Genomic DNA, 17481 nt, shown 5'->3' on the forward strand with positions numbered 1-17481 from the left:
AACTGAGCAATTAAATGGTTTTTCCCCTGTGTGTGTTCTAATGTGTTCAGTCAAATTGTTATTTTTAGAAAAGCTTTTACTGCAAACTGAACAATTAAAAGGTTTCTCTCCAATGTGTGTTCCCCTATGTTGTATCAAATTGCTCTTAAGGAAAAAGCTTTTACCACAAACGGAACAACAAAAGGTTTTTTGTCCGTTATGTGTCATTATGTGTTGAGTCAAACCTGATCTGGAAGAAAAGCATTTACTACAAACTGAACATTTAAATGTTTTTTCTCCTGTGTGTGTTCTCATGTGTTGAGTCAAACTGCTCTTTCGAGAAAAGCTTTTACTACAAACTGAACAATTAATGTTTTTTCTCCGGTGTGTGTTCTCTTGTGTTCAGTCAAATTGCTCTTTTGGCAAAAGCCTTTACCACAAACTGAACAGTCAAATGGCTTTTCCCCTGTGTGTGTTCTCATATGTTGAGTCAAATTGCTCTTTTTCTTGAAACTTTTATGACAAACTGAGCAGCTCAAAAGTTTTTTACTGCTCTTCTTTTTAGAGCATTCAAAGTCAGTGTGAGTCCTCATATCACGTTCACAGTCCGTATCGCTGCTCAAAGGTTCTTTAACCTCATCTTCAGCCTCACTATTTGATAGTGGAGCTAAGAGGTTGTCTCCTTGTGGTTTCTCTTCATCATCTTCAGTCTTCACTGAGACAACAGTCAGTGGCAACTTGGCGAGTACTGCTTTCTCTGACCTTACAAGACACTCTCCCTCCTGAGTTATCCAGAGTTCCTCCTCTTCCTTTTTAAAATTAGGGGCCTGTAAAGCCTCCTGCTTCAAAGTGGAGGTCCCCGCCTTCGGCTGAAGGAGACGTTTACAGTCTCTTTTGCCGCTCAAAGGTTTTTGAACCTCGTCTTCAGCCTCACTATCTGATAGTGGACCTAAGGCGTTGTCTACTTGTGGTTTCTCTTCAGTCTTCACAGAGAGAATACTCAGTGGCAACTTGGTGAGATCAACTTCCTCTCGTCCTAGAAGACACTCTCCCTCCTGAGTGATCCAGGTTTCCTCCTCCTCTTCAATGTGGAGGAGCTGCTTAGCCTCCTGCTTCCGGGTGGGGTTCCGCCTCTGCAGCTGTTCTTCTGGATGAACAATAAGCTGCTGGACATCTGCAGGACACAAACAACACAAACACACTTTGTTTCAGCCATGATCCATGAGATATTTCTCCTTAAACTCGCGACACACTTTTTTCTATGTACTGTATGTGTGTGTAGGGTTTCATGGCCATTCATTTAGTGAAGGGGTCGGGAACCTTTTTGGCTGAGAGAGCCATGAAAGCCAAATATTTTAAAATGTATTTCCGTGAGAGCCATAGAATATTTTTTAACACTGAATACAACTGCGGAGGGGGGCGTGGCCTGTGGGCCTGTCGCGGAACGGGGTGTGCAAGGACCGGCCTCGAAGACAGCGACAGGTGAGTGGATGGCCCAGGTGGGCCATGTTATCTAATCCCCTGTCGCCTTTATTAGCAGCAGCCGGGACGAGACACGAGGTTGGAGTTGGAGTGGGAGCCAGAGAGAGAGAGACACGGACTCTGAAAAGAAAGACATTTTGCTGGAAAGAAAAAGCCGACCAATCTGTATGCAAATAAAACAGTGTTGTACCAAGAAATCCGGGCTCTCGTAGCAGTGTGTGGTGGTCCGAGGAACCCACTAGAGGGCAACCTCTACAACAACTAAATGTGTGCATTTTTAAATAAGACCAACATTTTTAGGGTATAGTAAGTTTCTTATTATTTTTAATAACATTCTTAATCTGAAGCTAACCAATAATAAATAAAATACTTCTTACCATTAATGTGACTTCTTGAACAAGTGTGGTAGAAAACGGGTGGATGGATTAAAATGCATGAGTGTGTTTTATAATTTGAACGTTATTTTTATCACTGTGATTACCAGCGGAATTATTCATTACTTATCGTGTTAAGCAATGTCAGCTAAGATTTATCTGAGAGCCAGATGCAGTCATCAAAAGAGCCACAGGTTCCCTACCCCTGATTTAGTGCCTTGCCAGAATGATTACAATATAATCACATAACATACAAAAACATAAACATGTACACCCAAAAAAGAAGAGAAGAAAACACACACGCACAGCACTATTGATAATTACAAAACATGACATTGCACTGAGGAAAAAGGCCCTTTTAGGTGTCCAGACTGGGCAATAACTAAATTTAATGCCACCTAAAAATAGGTCAGATATATAAGAAGGCTCTAGGCCATTAAAACATTTCCAAACTAATAGTGGAACTTTAAAAACCGACCCTGAAGTAGACCAGGAGCCAATGCAGTGACTTTAAAACTGGTGTAATGTGCTCCCGCCTTCTGGTCCTAATAATTGTACAGTTCTCATGTTATTTTTGGGCAGACCAAAGATCAGGTAATTACAATAGTCTAAACGACAGGAAATAAAAGCATGCATTAGCAACTTAGTGTTGGCTTGGGAGAGAAACAGGCGGACTCTGTATCTATGTTCTTAAAAGGGAACTGCACTTTTTTTTCTCCCTATCATCAGAACACACAGGTCTCTTTTTTACGATTTTAAAGATAATAAAGAACGCTTGAACGATGAGTCACCGTTGTAGCCTTCAAAGCCCTCTAAAACAACTTCAAAACCCTCCATTAAAACCTCTAAAGGCTTAGTGGCCACATGCGTGGACAGCACCTTTTAGCTCTTATTTCCAAAATTGTGTACACTACTGAATTGGGGTCTTATGGCCGCTTATGTGGACACTTATACTGCCATCTGGTGGTGTCAGAAGAGTATAACATACAATGGAATTTTGAAAAAAAAGTGTAAAAACAAGAATTAGCATGTCACTACACATGAAGTACATGTTTGTGTACTTATGGACTAAGTACATCATATCAAAAGATGATTCTTAGTTTTTATTCTAATTAGGGTCCAATAAGCCCAAGTAGCAAAGAGAAATAAAAAAAGCATGTAAACAAACAGCTTGGGCCTTAAAAGGTTAATGTTTAATATACACACTGCAAGTATACACTACCGTTCAAAAGTTTGAGGTCACATTGAAATGTCCTTATTTTGAAGGAAAAGCACTGTACTTTTCAATGAAGATAACTTTAAACTAGTCTTAACTTTAAAGAAATACACTCTATACATTGCTAATGTGGTAAATGACTATTCTAGCTGCAAATGTCTGGTTTTTGGTGCAATATCTACATAGGTGCATAGAGGCCCATTTCCAGCAACTATCACTCCAGTGTTCTAATGGTACAATGTGTTTGCTCATTGGCTCAGAAGGCTAATTGATGATTAGAAAACCCTTGTGCAATCATGTTCACACATCTGAAAACAGTTTAGCTCGTTACAGAAGCTACAAAACTGACCTTCCTTTGAGCAGATTGAGTTTCTGGAGCATCACATTTGTGGGGTCAATCAAACGCTCAAAATGGCCAGAAAAAGAGAACTTTCATCTGAAACTCGACAGTCTATTCTTGTTCTTAGAAATGAAGGCTATTCCACAAAATTGTTTGGGTGACCCCAAACTTTTGAACGGTAGTGTATATATATAATGTAGTAACAGACACATTCATAACAATATGTAATATGTCCAATATTTACCATATTTTTATAATTTTAATGATTTCCTGGACTGATTTATTCCGCGTATTGATTTCTGTTTCCATAGCAGCACATGTTTGACTTTTGGCAACAATGTGTGTTCAAGTCCATCCATCCATCCATTTTCTACCGCTTATTCCCTTCGGGGTCGCAACGAGACAACAATTTTGGGACAAATGATGATTTACAACCTTGTACTTTTGAAGTTAAATATACCGCTGCTTACAGAATGCAAGCACAAAGGAAGAGTGAGACGTTGGAGCAGACGGATACCGGGAGAGGGGGATGAAAGCGATATTGAGGCTATAAATAAGGAACTTGGAGGCAAGCTATTTCGACATAAATGGATTGCTTACCCAAAATCAACAAGAAACGTCCCCGGCCAGCTGGATCGGACGAGCAACTGTCCATCAAGTTAGTCACTTTAATGTTGATCATGATACACGCAGCACGTCATGCGTGTTATTACAACTAGAGTACATACACTGTCTGGCTTGCTGTGTACAAACTAAACATGAAATAATACTTTACAGACAATGTAATATGATTGTTCTTGTTTTTCAGTCAGTACAGATTGGTGTCGTATCGCAGTGTTGTGCATTACAAACACGTTACAAACACGTTTTGTGTTGTTGTAGAAGCTCACTTAACTCTTGCCGTAGTTAGCTTTTAAGAGCCAGTGCTCGCTCTTACTATAACAATGTCGTTACAGCTTGGTTGTTATACAGGTTATGAAATGTAAATAAAGTATTGTTGACGGTTTATGAATGCATTTTTAAAGTGATTTGGAGGTAGAACAGATTGTTTCCATTAGCTGCATTGCTTGCCACCTAGAATTAGACGATTTTCACATGTTAGACAGCAATAAAATGAAATAACTTGTCTACTTATCTCTCATAATAACTGTAAACAATAGGTGTAATTCAAAGAAAGTGCAGTTCCCTTTTAAAATAATTTAAAAAAAACTATGTTGAATAAACGTCAACTCGGAGTCAAAAATCACGCCCAGATTTTTTATGGATTGTGTTGATTTAAAATATTGTAATTTTGGTTATAGTTTCTCTCTCTGGCCTTCCGGTCCTATAACTAAAACCTCTGTTTTGTCCTGGTTGAGCTGTGGGAAATTCACTGCCATCCATGACTTGATGTCTAAAATGCAGTTAACAAGGGCGTCTACTGGTCCTGTGTCATCAGGAGACACGGAGATGTAACTGTGTGTCGTCAGCGTAACCGTGGAAACTGATGCCGTGTCTCCTAATGAAGTCCCCAGGAGGCAGCATATAGAGATGAAATAGAATGGGACCTAAACTTGAGCTTTGGGGAACCCCACATCTTATATCATGGGTTCCTGGGGAACATGCATCCATACTTACATTAAAAAAGGTGGTACCACTTAAAAACAGTACCAGAGTACTCCACCAGGTGCGGAAGTTTATTTAACAAAATGTAATAGTCCACTGTATCAAAACGGTCGTTTAGATCCAGCAGAACCAACACTGTGATATTTTTATTACCTAAATTCCACCTGATGTGGTTTAAAATCTTTAAAAGTAGTTTCTCGGTACTGCGGTTCATCCTAAAACCAGATTGATGTCTCCCTAAATTGTTATTTCTACCTAAAAATACTTTGACTTGGTTAAAAAAATAAGTTTTTCCCGAAAATCTTACTTAAGAACTGTAAGTTGGATACAGGTTGGTAGTCATTAAAAATGTTTGGGTCTGAAACGCTCTTCTTCAGAAGGGGCCTCAGCACCGCCACTTTAAAAATGGCAGGGAAGACCCATGTCTGAAGAGAGCAATTAATAATGCTTAAAGGCCTACTGAAATGAATTTTTTTTTATTTAAACGGGGATAGCAGATCTATTCTATGTGTCATACTTGATCATTTCGCGATATTGCCATATTTTTGCTGAAAGGATTTAGTATAGAACAACGACGATAAAGATTGCAACTTTTGGTATCTGATAAAAAAAAAAGGCTTGCCCCTACCGGAAGTAGCGTGACGTAGTCAGTTGAACATATACGCAAAGTTCCCTATTGTTTACAATGATGGCCGCATGAAGTGAGAGAGATTCGGACCGAGAAAGCGACAATTTCCCCATTAATTTGAGCGAGGATGAAAGATTTGTGGATGAGTAAAGTGCAAGTGAAGGACTAGTGGGGAGTTGAAGCTATTCAGATAGGGAAGATGCTGTGAGAGCCGGGGGTGACCTGATATTCAGCTGGGAATGACTACAACAGTAAATAAACACAAGACATATATATACTCTATTAGCCACAACACAACCAGGCTTATATTTAATATGCCACAAATTAATCCTGCATAAAAACACCTGCGTGTTTGTTACGCTAGCTCCTAGCTCCTCTGCTAGCTCCTAGCTCCATAGAACACGCCAATACAATTCAAACACCTGATCAACACACACAATCACTCAGCCCAAAAGACCGTTCACCTAACCCAAGGTTCATAAAGCTTATATATTTTTAAAAAGTTACGTACGTGACGCGCACATACGGTCAAGCTATCAAATGTTTAGCAGCCAAGGCTGCATACTCACGGTACCTGATATTCAGCTGGGAATGACTACAACCGTAAATAAACACAAGACATATATATACTCTATTAGCCACAACACAACCAGGCTTATATTTAATATGCCACAAATTAATCCTGCATAAAAACACCTGCGTGTTTGTTACGCTAGCTCCTAGCTCCTCTGCTAGCTCCTAGCTCCATAGAACACGCCAATACAATTCAAACACCTGATCAACACACACAATCACTCAGCCCAAAAGACCGTTCACCTAACCCAGGGTTCATAAAGCTTATATATTTTTAAAAAGTTACGTACGTGACGCGCACATACGGTCAAGCTATCAAATGTTTAGCAGCCAAGGCTGCATACTCACGGTACCTGATATTCAGCTGGGAATGACTACAACCGTAAATAAACACAAGACATATATACACTCTATTAGCCACAACACAACCAGGCTTATATTTAATATGCCACAAATTAATCCTGCATAAAAACACCTGCGTGTTTGCTATGCTAGCTCCTAGCTCCTATGCTAGCTCCTAGCTCCATAGAACACGCCAATACAATTCAAACACCTGATCAACACACACAATCACTCAGCCCAAAAGACCGTTCACCTAACCCAAGGTTCATAAAGCTTATATATTTTAAAAAAGTTACGTACATACGCAAAAAAAAGTTGCGCACATACGGTCAAGCGATCAAATGTTTAGAAGCCAAAGCTGCATACTCACAGTAGCACGTCTGCGTCTTTGTCATCCAAATCAAAGTAATCCTGGTAAGAGTCTGTGTTGTCCCAGTTCTCTACAGGCGTCTGTGTATCGAAGTCAAAAGTCCTCCTGGTTAGAGTCTCTGTTATCCGAGTTCTTCCATCTTGACTGCATCTTTCGGGAATGGAAACAAAGAAGCGCCGGCTGTGTACTGTTGTTGCTGACTACGTTCGAAAAATACGTCCATTTCGCACCGACAACTTTCTTCTTTGCTTGCTCAGCTTCCTTCTCCATAATGCAATGAACATGATTGCAACAGATTCACGAACACAGATGTCCAGAATACTGTGGAATTATGAAATGAAAACAGAGCTTTTTCGTATTGGCTTCAATGTGGAAGGCATACCCGTGTTCCCCGGGCTACGTCACACGCATACGTCCTCCTCAGAGGCGTTTCGAACCGGAAGTTTAGCGGCAAATTTAAAATGTCACTTTATAAGTTAACCCGGCCGTATTGGCATGTGTTATAATGTTAAGATTTCATCATTGATATATAAACTATCAGACTGCGTGGTCGGTAGTAGTGGGTTTCAGTAGGCCTTTAATAAGTCCACAAGTTTACATTGACATTTTGATAACTCTCCTTATTCCATCCATCAAAAAGATGGTGGGGACGATGACATCATTTTCAAGATGATAATGCATTTTGCCATGGAACAAAAACTTCAAAAACTTACCTAGAAGAAAGATAGAAAAGGTCAAGGTCTGCAAATAGTCCGGATCTCAATCTAATTTAAAATGTGAGGTGGACATTTAAGAAAAAGGTCCATGACAAGATTCCAACCTGCAAAGCTGATCTGACAACAGCAATCAAAGAAAGTTGGAGCAAGATTGATGAAGCGTTGTATTTGTCAATCATGACTCATAGACTACAAGCTGTTATAAAAGCCAGAGGTGGTGCAACAAAACAACAGCGGTGTGTTGTAGTGTGTTTGTTTGTTTTTCAAAATTCCATATTTTTGTCTCATAATTGGGTGATTGCATCATTTTTTACACTGCTTGATCTAAAAATGAAACTGCATTTTCTCTTACTAACATTCACTTGAGAGTTGATGCATTAGAAAAACAACATATGTCTTTGTCTATATTGTCTATATTCTTGTCTGACACTTGGATTGTAAATGATAGGCAACATTCCAAAAAAAGTGCAGTTCCCCTTTACATCTAGAAAGTTGCCATTTGAAATGACTATTGTTTTGTGTCATATCTGTTATCGGCTTCCATCCATCCATCCATTTTCTACCGCTTGTCCCTTTTGGGGCTGCGGGGGGTGCTGGAGCCTATCTCAGCTGCATTCGGGCGGAAGGCGGGGTACACCCTGGACAAGACGCCACCTCATCACAGGGCTCATCACAGATAGACAGACAACATTCACACTCACATTCACACACTAGGGCAGGGGTCGACAACCTTTACCACTCAAAGAGCCATTTTGGCAAGTTTCACAAATTAAAGAAAGTAATGGGAGCCACAAAAAAAAAAATTAAAAATGAAAAACTGCATACAAAGCTTAAATGCTTTGTGCTATGTTAACCAGGGGTCTCCGACACACGCACCGGCACGCACTTTAATGTGGAAATTTGATGTTAGTGCAGCCCGCGAGTTTTGAATGAATGGCGCTTGATAGCGTCATGCTTGCCAATCCTCTCATTTTTCCCGGGAGACTCCCGAATATCAGAGCGTGATGACACTGCATTTGGCGCCCTCTACAGTCTGCCCTAACAGTGTACCTGCTCAATTTCAGCTTGCTCACGTAAATGACAGCAAGGCGTACTAACTCAGCAGCCACACATCTTACACTGACGGTACCAATACCCAGAATCCCATGCAGCCCTAACTCTTTCGCTCAACCAACGCACGGAGAGGGGGGGGGGGTTGATGTGTGGGGGGATTTGGTGGTAGCGGGGGTGTATAATGTTGACCGGAAGAGTTAGGGCTGCATGGGATTCTGGGTAATGGTTGTGTTGTGTTTATGTTGTGTTACAGTGGAATGTTCTCCAGAAATGTGTTTTTCATTCTTTTTTGGTGTGGGTTCACAGTGTGGCGCATATTTGTAACGTAACAATGTTAAAGTTGTTTGATACGGCTACCGTCAGTGTAATCTGTGTGGCTGATGAGTAAGTATGCTTTGCTGTCTCCTGTGTGTGCAAGTAATAACAACATGCAACATGTGGCTGGACTGGCACGCTGTGTGTAAATGCTATAGAGGACAATGACTGCAGTGCAAGTAGGGCACGCCCTTTATTTAGTAATTAGAGTGTAAATAGGATTATTTTTTCCCTGGGAGTAATCTATGAGAGACACTGAGATCCATAAATCTCCTGGGAAAATCGGGGGGGGGGGGGGTCGGCATGTATGTAGCTGAGCCGCATCAGAGTGGTCAAGGAGCCGCATGCGGCTCCGGAGCCACGGGTTGCCGACCCCTGCACTAGGGCCACACACTCTCTCTAGGTCGTCCTCAGACGAGCCGTCCATCGTTGCTTCCAGTCATCCTGATTCTCCATACATTTGGCCAGTTCCTTGGTACTCAGTGTGGGACGTCCTCTCGACCGATGCCCATGTGTTGGTTCCCACAGCACCAATTTGCTGGCTGGCAGCTCCTGATGCCTTTGGCAGTGCCCTGCTAGTCTCATTCTCCTTATATCAATCTTCTTGCTCACCCTTGGTATTCCCTTGTAGAGGATTCTGTTGGTTACGTGCGCACTCTTGTTGATGTTATGCACTGCACGCAGCATCCGGGTGTAGCAACCATCCAGAGACCTCTCCAGGGTTGGCTTCAGGGTCCAGCATTCGCTGCCATAGAGGAGAACGGACTCAACTGTCGCGTGGAAGAAGCTGAGTTTGATTTGGCGGGGGAGGTTGGAGCTCCATACACTGGTCATGCCGTTCAGGGCCCTCCATGCAAGTGCCTTCCTCACTTTTAAATCTTGCTCAGTTGAGTTGACCCATCCGCCCAGGTATTTGAAGTCCTCAACTTCTTTCAACACAGTGCGTCCTGCTGTTACCAGAGGTTGATGTTCTGGCGGAACATTGTAGGTCATGACCTCAGTTTTCTTGGCATTTAGCCTCAGGCCAACCTTGGTGCACTCTAGCTCTACCCTGTGTAGGAGTTCTTGTGCTTGTTCCACGTTATTGGAGAGCAGACTAATGTCATCCGCATAGTCAAGGTCTGTCGGGACCACTGCCGGTTGTCGACTGGACTTCCTTGGTGTCAGCGTGAAGCCAAGTTCCTGCTCTCGCCCATTTATTGCCTTCCTGAGCGCATGATCAAGGACTATGATGAAGAGGAAAGGGGCTAGTGTGTCCCCTTGTATAACTCCAGCCACACTAGGGCCAAATTAGTGTTGCCAATCAACCTATTTTCTCGACAAAATGGAACAACCGTTTTGAACATTCTCCAAGACTGGTGGTTTCATTTTTTTCCCAGGGGCTAGAGACCACAATGGAAGCTGAAATAACAAACCCTGAAGGGGAATTGGTGTCAAAAAGAGGAAGTCCTTTGTTTGGATTGAAAAAAAATCAGACCCCAATAAAACAAGGTAGGCTTATCTGCAAAACACGCTGCAAAAGAGTCGTTGCTTGCGACTTGAACACGTTGATTCTTTTTTTGTAATCACTTGAAGACACAACATAAAGAACATTACAAAGACATTGTTAAAATGGCCCTAGTGTGTGAATGTGAGTGTGAATGTTGTCTGTCTATCTGCGTTGGCCCTGCGATGAGGTGGCGACTTGTCCAGGGTAGGGTTGTCCCGATCCGATATTTGGATCGGATCGGCCGCCGATATTTGCCAAAAAATGCGTATCGGCAAGGCATGGGAAAATGGCGATCCAGATCCAGTTTTAAAAAAAACTCCGGTCTGTGTTTTCTAACGCACCGATTTAAATAACACATTCCACTTTTCTGATGCTCCCTAATTCCCATTCCGCATTTTCCAGCACACCTTCAACACATCCACAGGTCTGTGTCCTAACCGTCCTAATCGGAAGCGGATGCCGGTTCATGGTTCCAAAAGGCGAGCGGAAGTTACCGGTAAAAATGTCAGCTGTGTGGGATTATTTTACCCTACAAAACGAAAAAGATGAAGAGGTGGAGTGCAAAACATGCCACTACAAAGTCAAGCGTGGTGGTAAAGTTGTAAGACATTTTAATACAACAAATCTGATCAAGCATTTAGCGAAATACCACAGTAAAGAATATGAAGACTTTCTAAGGAAAACTGACGAAAAGAAAAAGAAAGGTCCTACCCAACTAACTCTGACAGAAACGTTTGCGAAGCGTGACATACTGCCACTGAACAGTGCTAAAGCGTGACATACTGCCACTGAACAGTGCTAAAGCGTGACATACTGCCACTGAACAGTGCTAAAGCGTGACATACTGCCACTGAACAGTGCTAAAGCGTGACATACTGCCACTGAACAGTGCTAAAGCGTGACATACTGCCACTGAACAGTGCTAAAGCGTGACATACTGCCACTGAACAGTGCTAAAGCGTGACATACTGCCACTGAACATTGCTAAAGCGTGACATACTGCCACTGAACAGTGCTAAAGCGTGACATACTGCCACTGAACAGTGCTAAAGCGTGACATACTGCCACTGAACAGTGCTAAAGCGTGACATACTGCCACTGAACAGTGCTAAAGCGTGACATACTGCCACTGAACAGTGCTAAAGCGTGACATACTGCCACTGAACATTGCTAAAGCGTGACATACTGCCACTGAACATTGCTAAAGCGTGACATACTGCCACTGAACAGTGCTAAAGCGTGACATACTGCCACTGAACAGTGCTAAAGCGTGACATACTGCCACTGAACATTGCTAAAGCGTGACATACTGCCACTGAACAGTGCTAAAGCGTGACATACTGCCACTGAACAGTGCTAAAGCGTGACATACTGCCACTGAACAGTGCTAAAGCGTGACATACTGCCACTGAACAGTGCTAAAGCGTGACGTTACTGCCACTGAACAGTGCTAAAGCGTGACGTTACTGCCACTGAACAGTGCTAAAGCGTGACGTTACTGCCACTGAACAGTGCTAAAGCGTGACATACTGCCACTGAACAGTGCTAAAGCGTGACGTTACTGCCACTGAACAGTGCTAAAGCGTGACGTTACTGCCACTGAACAGTGCTAAAGCGTGACGTTACTGCCACTGAACAGTGCTAAAGCGTGACGTTACTGCCACTGAACAGTGCTAAAGCGTGACGTTACTGCCACTGAACAGTGCTAAAGCGTGACATACTGCCACTGAACAGTGCTAAAGCGTGACATACTGCCACTGAACAGTGCTAAAGCGTGACATACTGCCACTGAACAGTGCTAAAGCGTGACATACTGCCACTGAACAGTGCTAAAGCGTGACATACTGCCACTGAACATTGCTAAAGCGTGACATACTGCCACTGAACATTGCTAAAGCGTGACATACTGCCACTGAACATTGCTAAAGCGTGACATACTGCCACTGAACAGTGCTAAAGCGTGACATACTGCCACTGAACAGTGCTAAAGCGTGACATACTGCCACTGAACATTGCTAAAGCGTGACATACTGCCACTGAACATTGCTAAAGCGTGACATACTGCCACTGAACAGTGCTAAAGCGTGACATACTCTAAAGCGTGACATACTGCCACTGAACAGTGCTAAAGCGTGACATACTGCCACTGAACAGTGCTAAAGCGTAACATACTGCCACTGAACATTGCTAAAGCGTGACATACTGCCACTGAACAGTGCTAAAGCGTGACATACTGCCACTGAACAGTGCTAAAGCGTGACATACTGCCACTGAACAGTGCTAAAGCGTGACATACTGCCACTGAACAGTGCTAAAGCGTGACATACTGCCACTGAACAGTGCTAAAGCGTGACATACTGCCACTGAACATTGCTAAAGCGTGACATACTGCCACTGAACATTGCTAAAGCGTGACATACTGCCACTGAACAGTGCTAAAGCGTGACATACTGCCACTGAACAGTGCTAAAGCGTGACATACTGCCACTGAACATTGCTAAAGCGTGACATACTGCCACTGAACAGTGCTAAAGCGTGACATACTGCCACTGAACATTGCTAAAGCGTGACATACTGACACTGAACAGTGCTAAAGCGTGACATACTGCCACTGAACAGTGCTAAAGCGTGACATACTGCCACTGAACAGTGCTAAAGCGTGACATACTGCCACTGAACATTGCTAAAGCGTGACATACTGCCACTGAACATTGCTAAAGCGTGACATACTGCCACTGAACATTGCTAAAGCGTGACATACTGCCACTGAACAGTGCTAAAGCGTGACATACTGCCACTGAACAGTGCTAAAGCGTGACATACTGCCACTGAACATTGCTAAAGCGTGACATACTGCCACTGAACAGTGCTAAAGCGTGACATACTGCCACTGAACAGTGCTAAAGCGTGACATACTGCCACTGAACATTGCTAAAGCGTGACATACTGCCACTGAACATTGCTAAAGCGTGACATACTGCCACTGAACATTGCTAAAGCGTGACATACTGCCACTGAACAGTGCTAAAGCGTGACATACTGCCACTGAACAGTGCTAAAGCGTGACATACTGCCACTGAACATTGCTAAAGCGTGACATACTGCCACTGAACAGTGCTAAAGCGTGACATACTGCCACTGAACAGTGCTAACGCGTGACATACTGCCACTGAACAGTGCTAAAGCGTGACATACTGCCACTGAACAGTGCTATAGCGTGACATACTGCCACTGAACAGTGCTAAAGCGTGACATACTGCCACTGAACAGTGCTAAAGCGTGACATACTGCCACTGAACAGTGCTAAAGCGTGACATACTGCCACTGAACATTGCTAAAGCGTGACATACTGCCACTGAACAGTGCTAAAGCGTGACATACTGCCACTGAACAGTGCTAAAGCGTGACATACTGCCACTGAACAGTGCTAAAGCGTGACATACTGCCACTGAACAGTGCTAAAGCGTGACATACTGCCACTGAACATTGCTAAAGCGTGACATACTGCCACTGAACAGTGCTAAAGCGTGACATACTGCCACTGAACAGTGCTAAAGCGTGACATACTGCCACTGAACAGTGCTAAAGCGTGACACACTGCCACTGAACAGTGCTAAAGCGTGACATACTGCCACTGAACAGTGCTAAAGCGTGACATACTGCCACTGAACAGTGCTAAAGCGTGACATACTGCCACTGAACAGTGCTAAAGCGTGACATACTGACACTGAACAGTGCTAAAGCGTGACATACTGCCACCAGGGGGGGGGTAAACAATTGAAGGGAGTGTGTAGATATACTGTATATATATTTTTAAAAGTTTACACTTGTTCAAGAGCAAGTATTGGTGCTGAGTTATAGACATTTTATCCCACTCATGTTGTTTGTGTGTTTTGCTTTTTTAAATAATGTTTACAGCATTATTTGCACTTTATACTATTCACTTTTTTTACTGTTCAATGATGCCATTTCTGTTTGTCATGTATAATTTTGTCTATTTTGTGTTCATCCTTGAATAAACAGGTCAGTTTCTTGTTACCAACCATTGTGTATTATTCAAACGCACCTAATTCAGCTGGCTAGTTGTTATCAAGAGTACTAAAACCCTTTTCAACATGAATCTGACAACTAAGTAGGCTAAAAAACTTTAAACGCCTACTGAAAGCCACTACTACCGACCACGCAGTCTGATAGTTTATATATCAATGATGGAATCTTAACATTGCAACACATGCCAATACGGCCGGGTTAACTTATAAAGTGCAATTTTAAAATTCCCGCCACACTTCCGGTTGAAAAAGCCTTCGGAGGATGAGGATGTGCGTGACGTCAATCATTGAACCGGAAGTATTGAATACAATACAAAAAAGCTCTGTTTTCATTTCATAATTCCACAGTATTCTGGACATCTGTGTTGGTGAATCTTTTGCAATTTGTTTAATGAACAATGGAGGCTGCAAAGAAGAACGTTGTAGGTGGGTCGGTGTATAGCGGCTGGCTGTAGCAACACAACAAGGATTACTCACTTGGATAGCAGACGCGCTAGCTGATGCTAACCGGCCACCGCACGGATGATCGGGTGAAGTCCTTCGTCGCGCCGTTGATCGCTGGAATGCAGGTGAGCACGGGTGTTGATGAGCTGGGCAGATGATGGCTGGCTGGCGTAGGTGGAGCGCTAATGTTTTTATCATAACTCTGTGAGGTCCGGTTGCTAAGTTGCTAAGTCAGCCTTAGCGTCGTTAGCAACAGCATTGTTAAGCTTTGCCAGGCTGAGATCTATTAACCGTGTAGTTACATGTACATGGTTTAATAGTATTGTTGATCTTCTGTCTATCCTTCCAGTCAGGGATTTATTTATTTTGTTTGTATCTGCATTTGAGACAGATGCTATCACGTTAGCTCATGCTGATTAGCATGAGCTTCGTCTATGTATTGTCGTGGAGATAAAAGGCACTGAATGTCCATTTCGCGTTCTCGACTCTCATTTTCAAGAGGATATAGTATCCGAGGTGGTTTGAAATACAAATCCGTGATCCACAATAGAAAAAGGAGAGAGTGTGGAATCCAATGAGTCAGCTTGTACCTAAGTTACGGTCAGAGCGAAAAAAAATATGTATTTCACTGCATTCTAGTCCGTCACTCTAACGTTCCTCGTCCACGAATCTTTCATCCTCGCTCAAATTAATGGGGTAATGGTCCGAATAGCTCTAGCTGCGTTGAAAACAATAGGAAAATATGAGGGAGTGAACAACTGACAACGTCACGCTACTTCCGGTAGGGGCAAGGCTTTTTTTTTATCAGAGACCAAAAGTTGCGAACTTTATCGATGTTGTTCTATACTAAATCCTTTCAGCAAAAATATGGCAATATCGCAAAATGATCAAGTATGACACATAGAATGGATCTGCTATCCCCGTTTAAATTAAAAAAATTCATTTCAGTAGGCCTTTAATACATGCTCGGATAGGCCAGTATCGGCCAGTATCGGTATCGGATCGGAAGTGCAAAAACAACATCGGTATCGGATCGGAAGTGCAAAAACCTGGATCGGGACATCCCTAGTCCAGGGTGTACCCCGCCTTCCACCTGATTGTAGCTGAGATTGATTGATTGATTGAGACTTTTATTAGTAGATTGCACAGTACAGTACATATTCCGTACAATTGACCACTAAATGGTAACACCCGAATACGTTTTTCAACTTGTTTAAGTCGGGGCCCACGTTAATCAATTCATGGTAAAAGATAGGCTCCAGCACCCCCCGCGACCCCGAAAGGGATAAGCGGTAGAAAATGGATGGATGGTTAAAATGTTACAAAAATACTAACGTTACCTCCATCCATCCATCCATTTTCTACCGCGTATTCCCTTCGGGGTCGCGGGGGGCGCTGGAGCCTATCTCAGCTACAATCGGGCGGAAGGCGGGGTACACCCTGGACAAGTCGCCACCTCGTCACAGGGCCAACACAGATAGACAGACAACATTCACACTCACATACACACACTAGGGCCAATTTAGTGTCGCCAATCAACCTATCCCCAGGTGCATGTCTTTGGAGGTGGGAGGAAGCCGGAGTACCCGGAGGGAACCCATGTACCTCAAAAAATAAAAACGGACCAAACGAGCAGCTGTCGTCCAAAGGCACCGCCTATGACGTCCAAATAATTTCCAAGAGTCATACCAAAGACTATAAAAATGGGAGCCATTACCTCCCTGCTTGGCACTCAGCATCAAGGGTTGGAATTGGGGGTTAAATCACCAATAATGATTCCCGGGCGCAGCCACCGCTGCTGCTCACTGCTCCTTTCTCCTCCCAGGGAGTGATAAAGGGTGATGGGTCAAATGCAGAGAATAATTTCGCCACACCTAGTGTGTGTGTGTGTGACAATCATTGGTACTTTAACTTTGAACATGTGCATTCTCTCATCTCCTCCTTCTTCAAGCTAACAATCATGGCGGCTCTTTCTTTACATTCTTCAACAATGTAGACCAGTCACTCATTTGGGCTCTTTTAGGAACTTACAATAGCCTTTACATGACGACATTTCAAGTCACTCACCTTCATGTTTCGTCTTTATCTCCGTTGGTGATTTGCTGGAAGTTGGTGGCGCTGATTCTCTGTCATGTTCTCTTTTAGTGGACGTCGCCATCTTAGCATAGCAGTAGTCGTCCATCTTCTATCACGTCTTCAATCTTCACTTCAGACAACACTCCGTCACTCCGGACTCAACTTCCGTTTTCGTAGGCTTAAGAAATGGCAAATGTTTTACCATCTATTTCGATGTTACCTCCTTCATTTGAACATTCTTTCGGAAGTCACGACCACTCGGTCCGCCATCTTGGTCGCCACTTAAATCAAGCTGCACCATCCGTTTGCGCATGCGCCAAATAGTCGGACACTTCCGTTTCCTTCTTTACTTTTTTCAAAATATATGCATTTTGATACTTTTTTTTTAAACAACCTATGAAACACCCAGGGGCGTCACTAACTTTTAAGG

At 43.0% G+C, this 17481-nt stretch overlaps 1 protein-coding gene across 1 annotated transcript; it reads right to left on the minus strand.

Moving 5' to 3' along the window:
- Positions 1-199: 199 nt before the first annotated feature.
- Positions 200-17327, minus strand: LOC133632444 (zinc finger protein 263-like). The gene is made up of 2 exons (XM_062024854.1): positions 17043-17327; positions 200-1153 (listed from the first exon to the last, which is right to left on the minus strand). The coding sequence occupies exons 1-2, from the start codon at positions 17155-17157 to the stop codon at positions 303-305; spliced, it is 966 nt and encodes a 321-aa protein (XP_061880838.1). The 5' UTR covers positions 17158-17327; the 3' UTR covers positions 200-302.
- Positions 17328-17481: the final 154 nt, after the last annotated feature.

The sequence above is a fragment of the Entelurus aequoreus genome, linkage group LG17, assembly GCF_033978785.1.
Source record: "Entelurus aequoreus isolate RoL-2023_Sb linkage group LG17, RoL_Eaeq_v1.1, whole genome shotgun sequence".
In the NCBI taxonomy this organism is placed as follows: Eukaryota; Metazoa; Chordata; class Actinopteri; order Syngnathiformes; family Syngnathidae; genus Entelurus; species Entelurus aequoreus.

Excerpts from the sequence above, each read along its gene's own strand:
- LOC133632444 (XM_062024854.1), bottom strand. The coding sequence starts at position 17,157 with ATGGACGACTACTGCTATGCTAAGATGGCGACGTCCACTAAAAGAGAA. Across the intron at positions 1,154-17,042 it reads GATAAAGACGAAACATGAAG|ATGTCCAGCAGCTTATTGTT; the intron begins GTGAGTGACTTG and ends TGTGTCCTGCAG.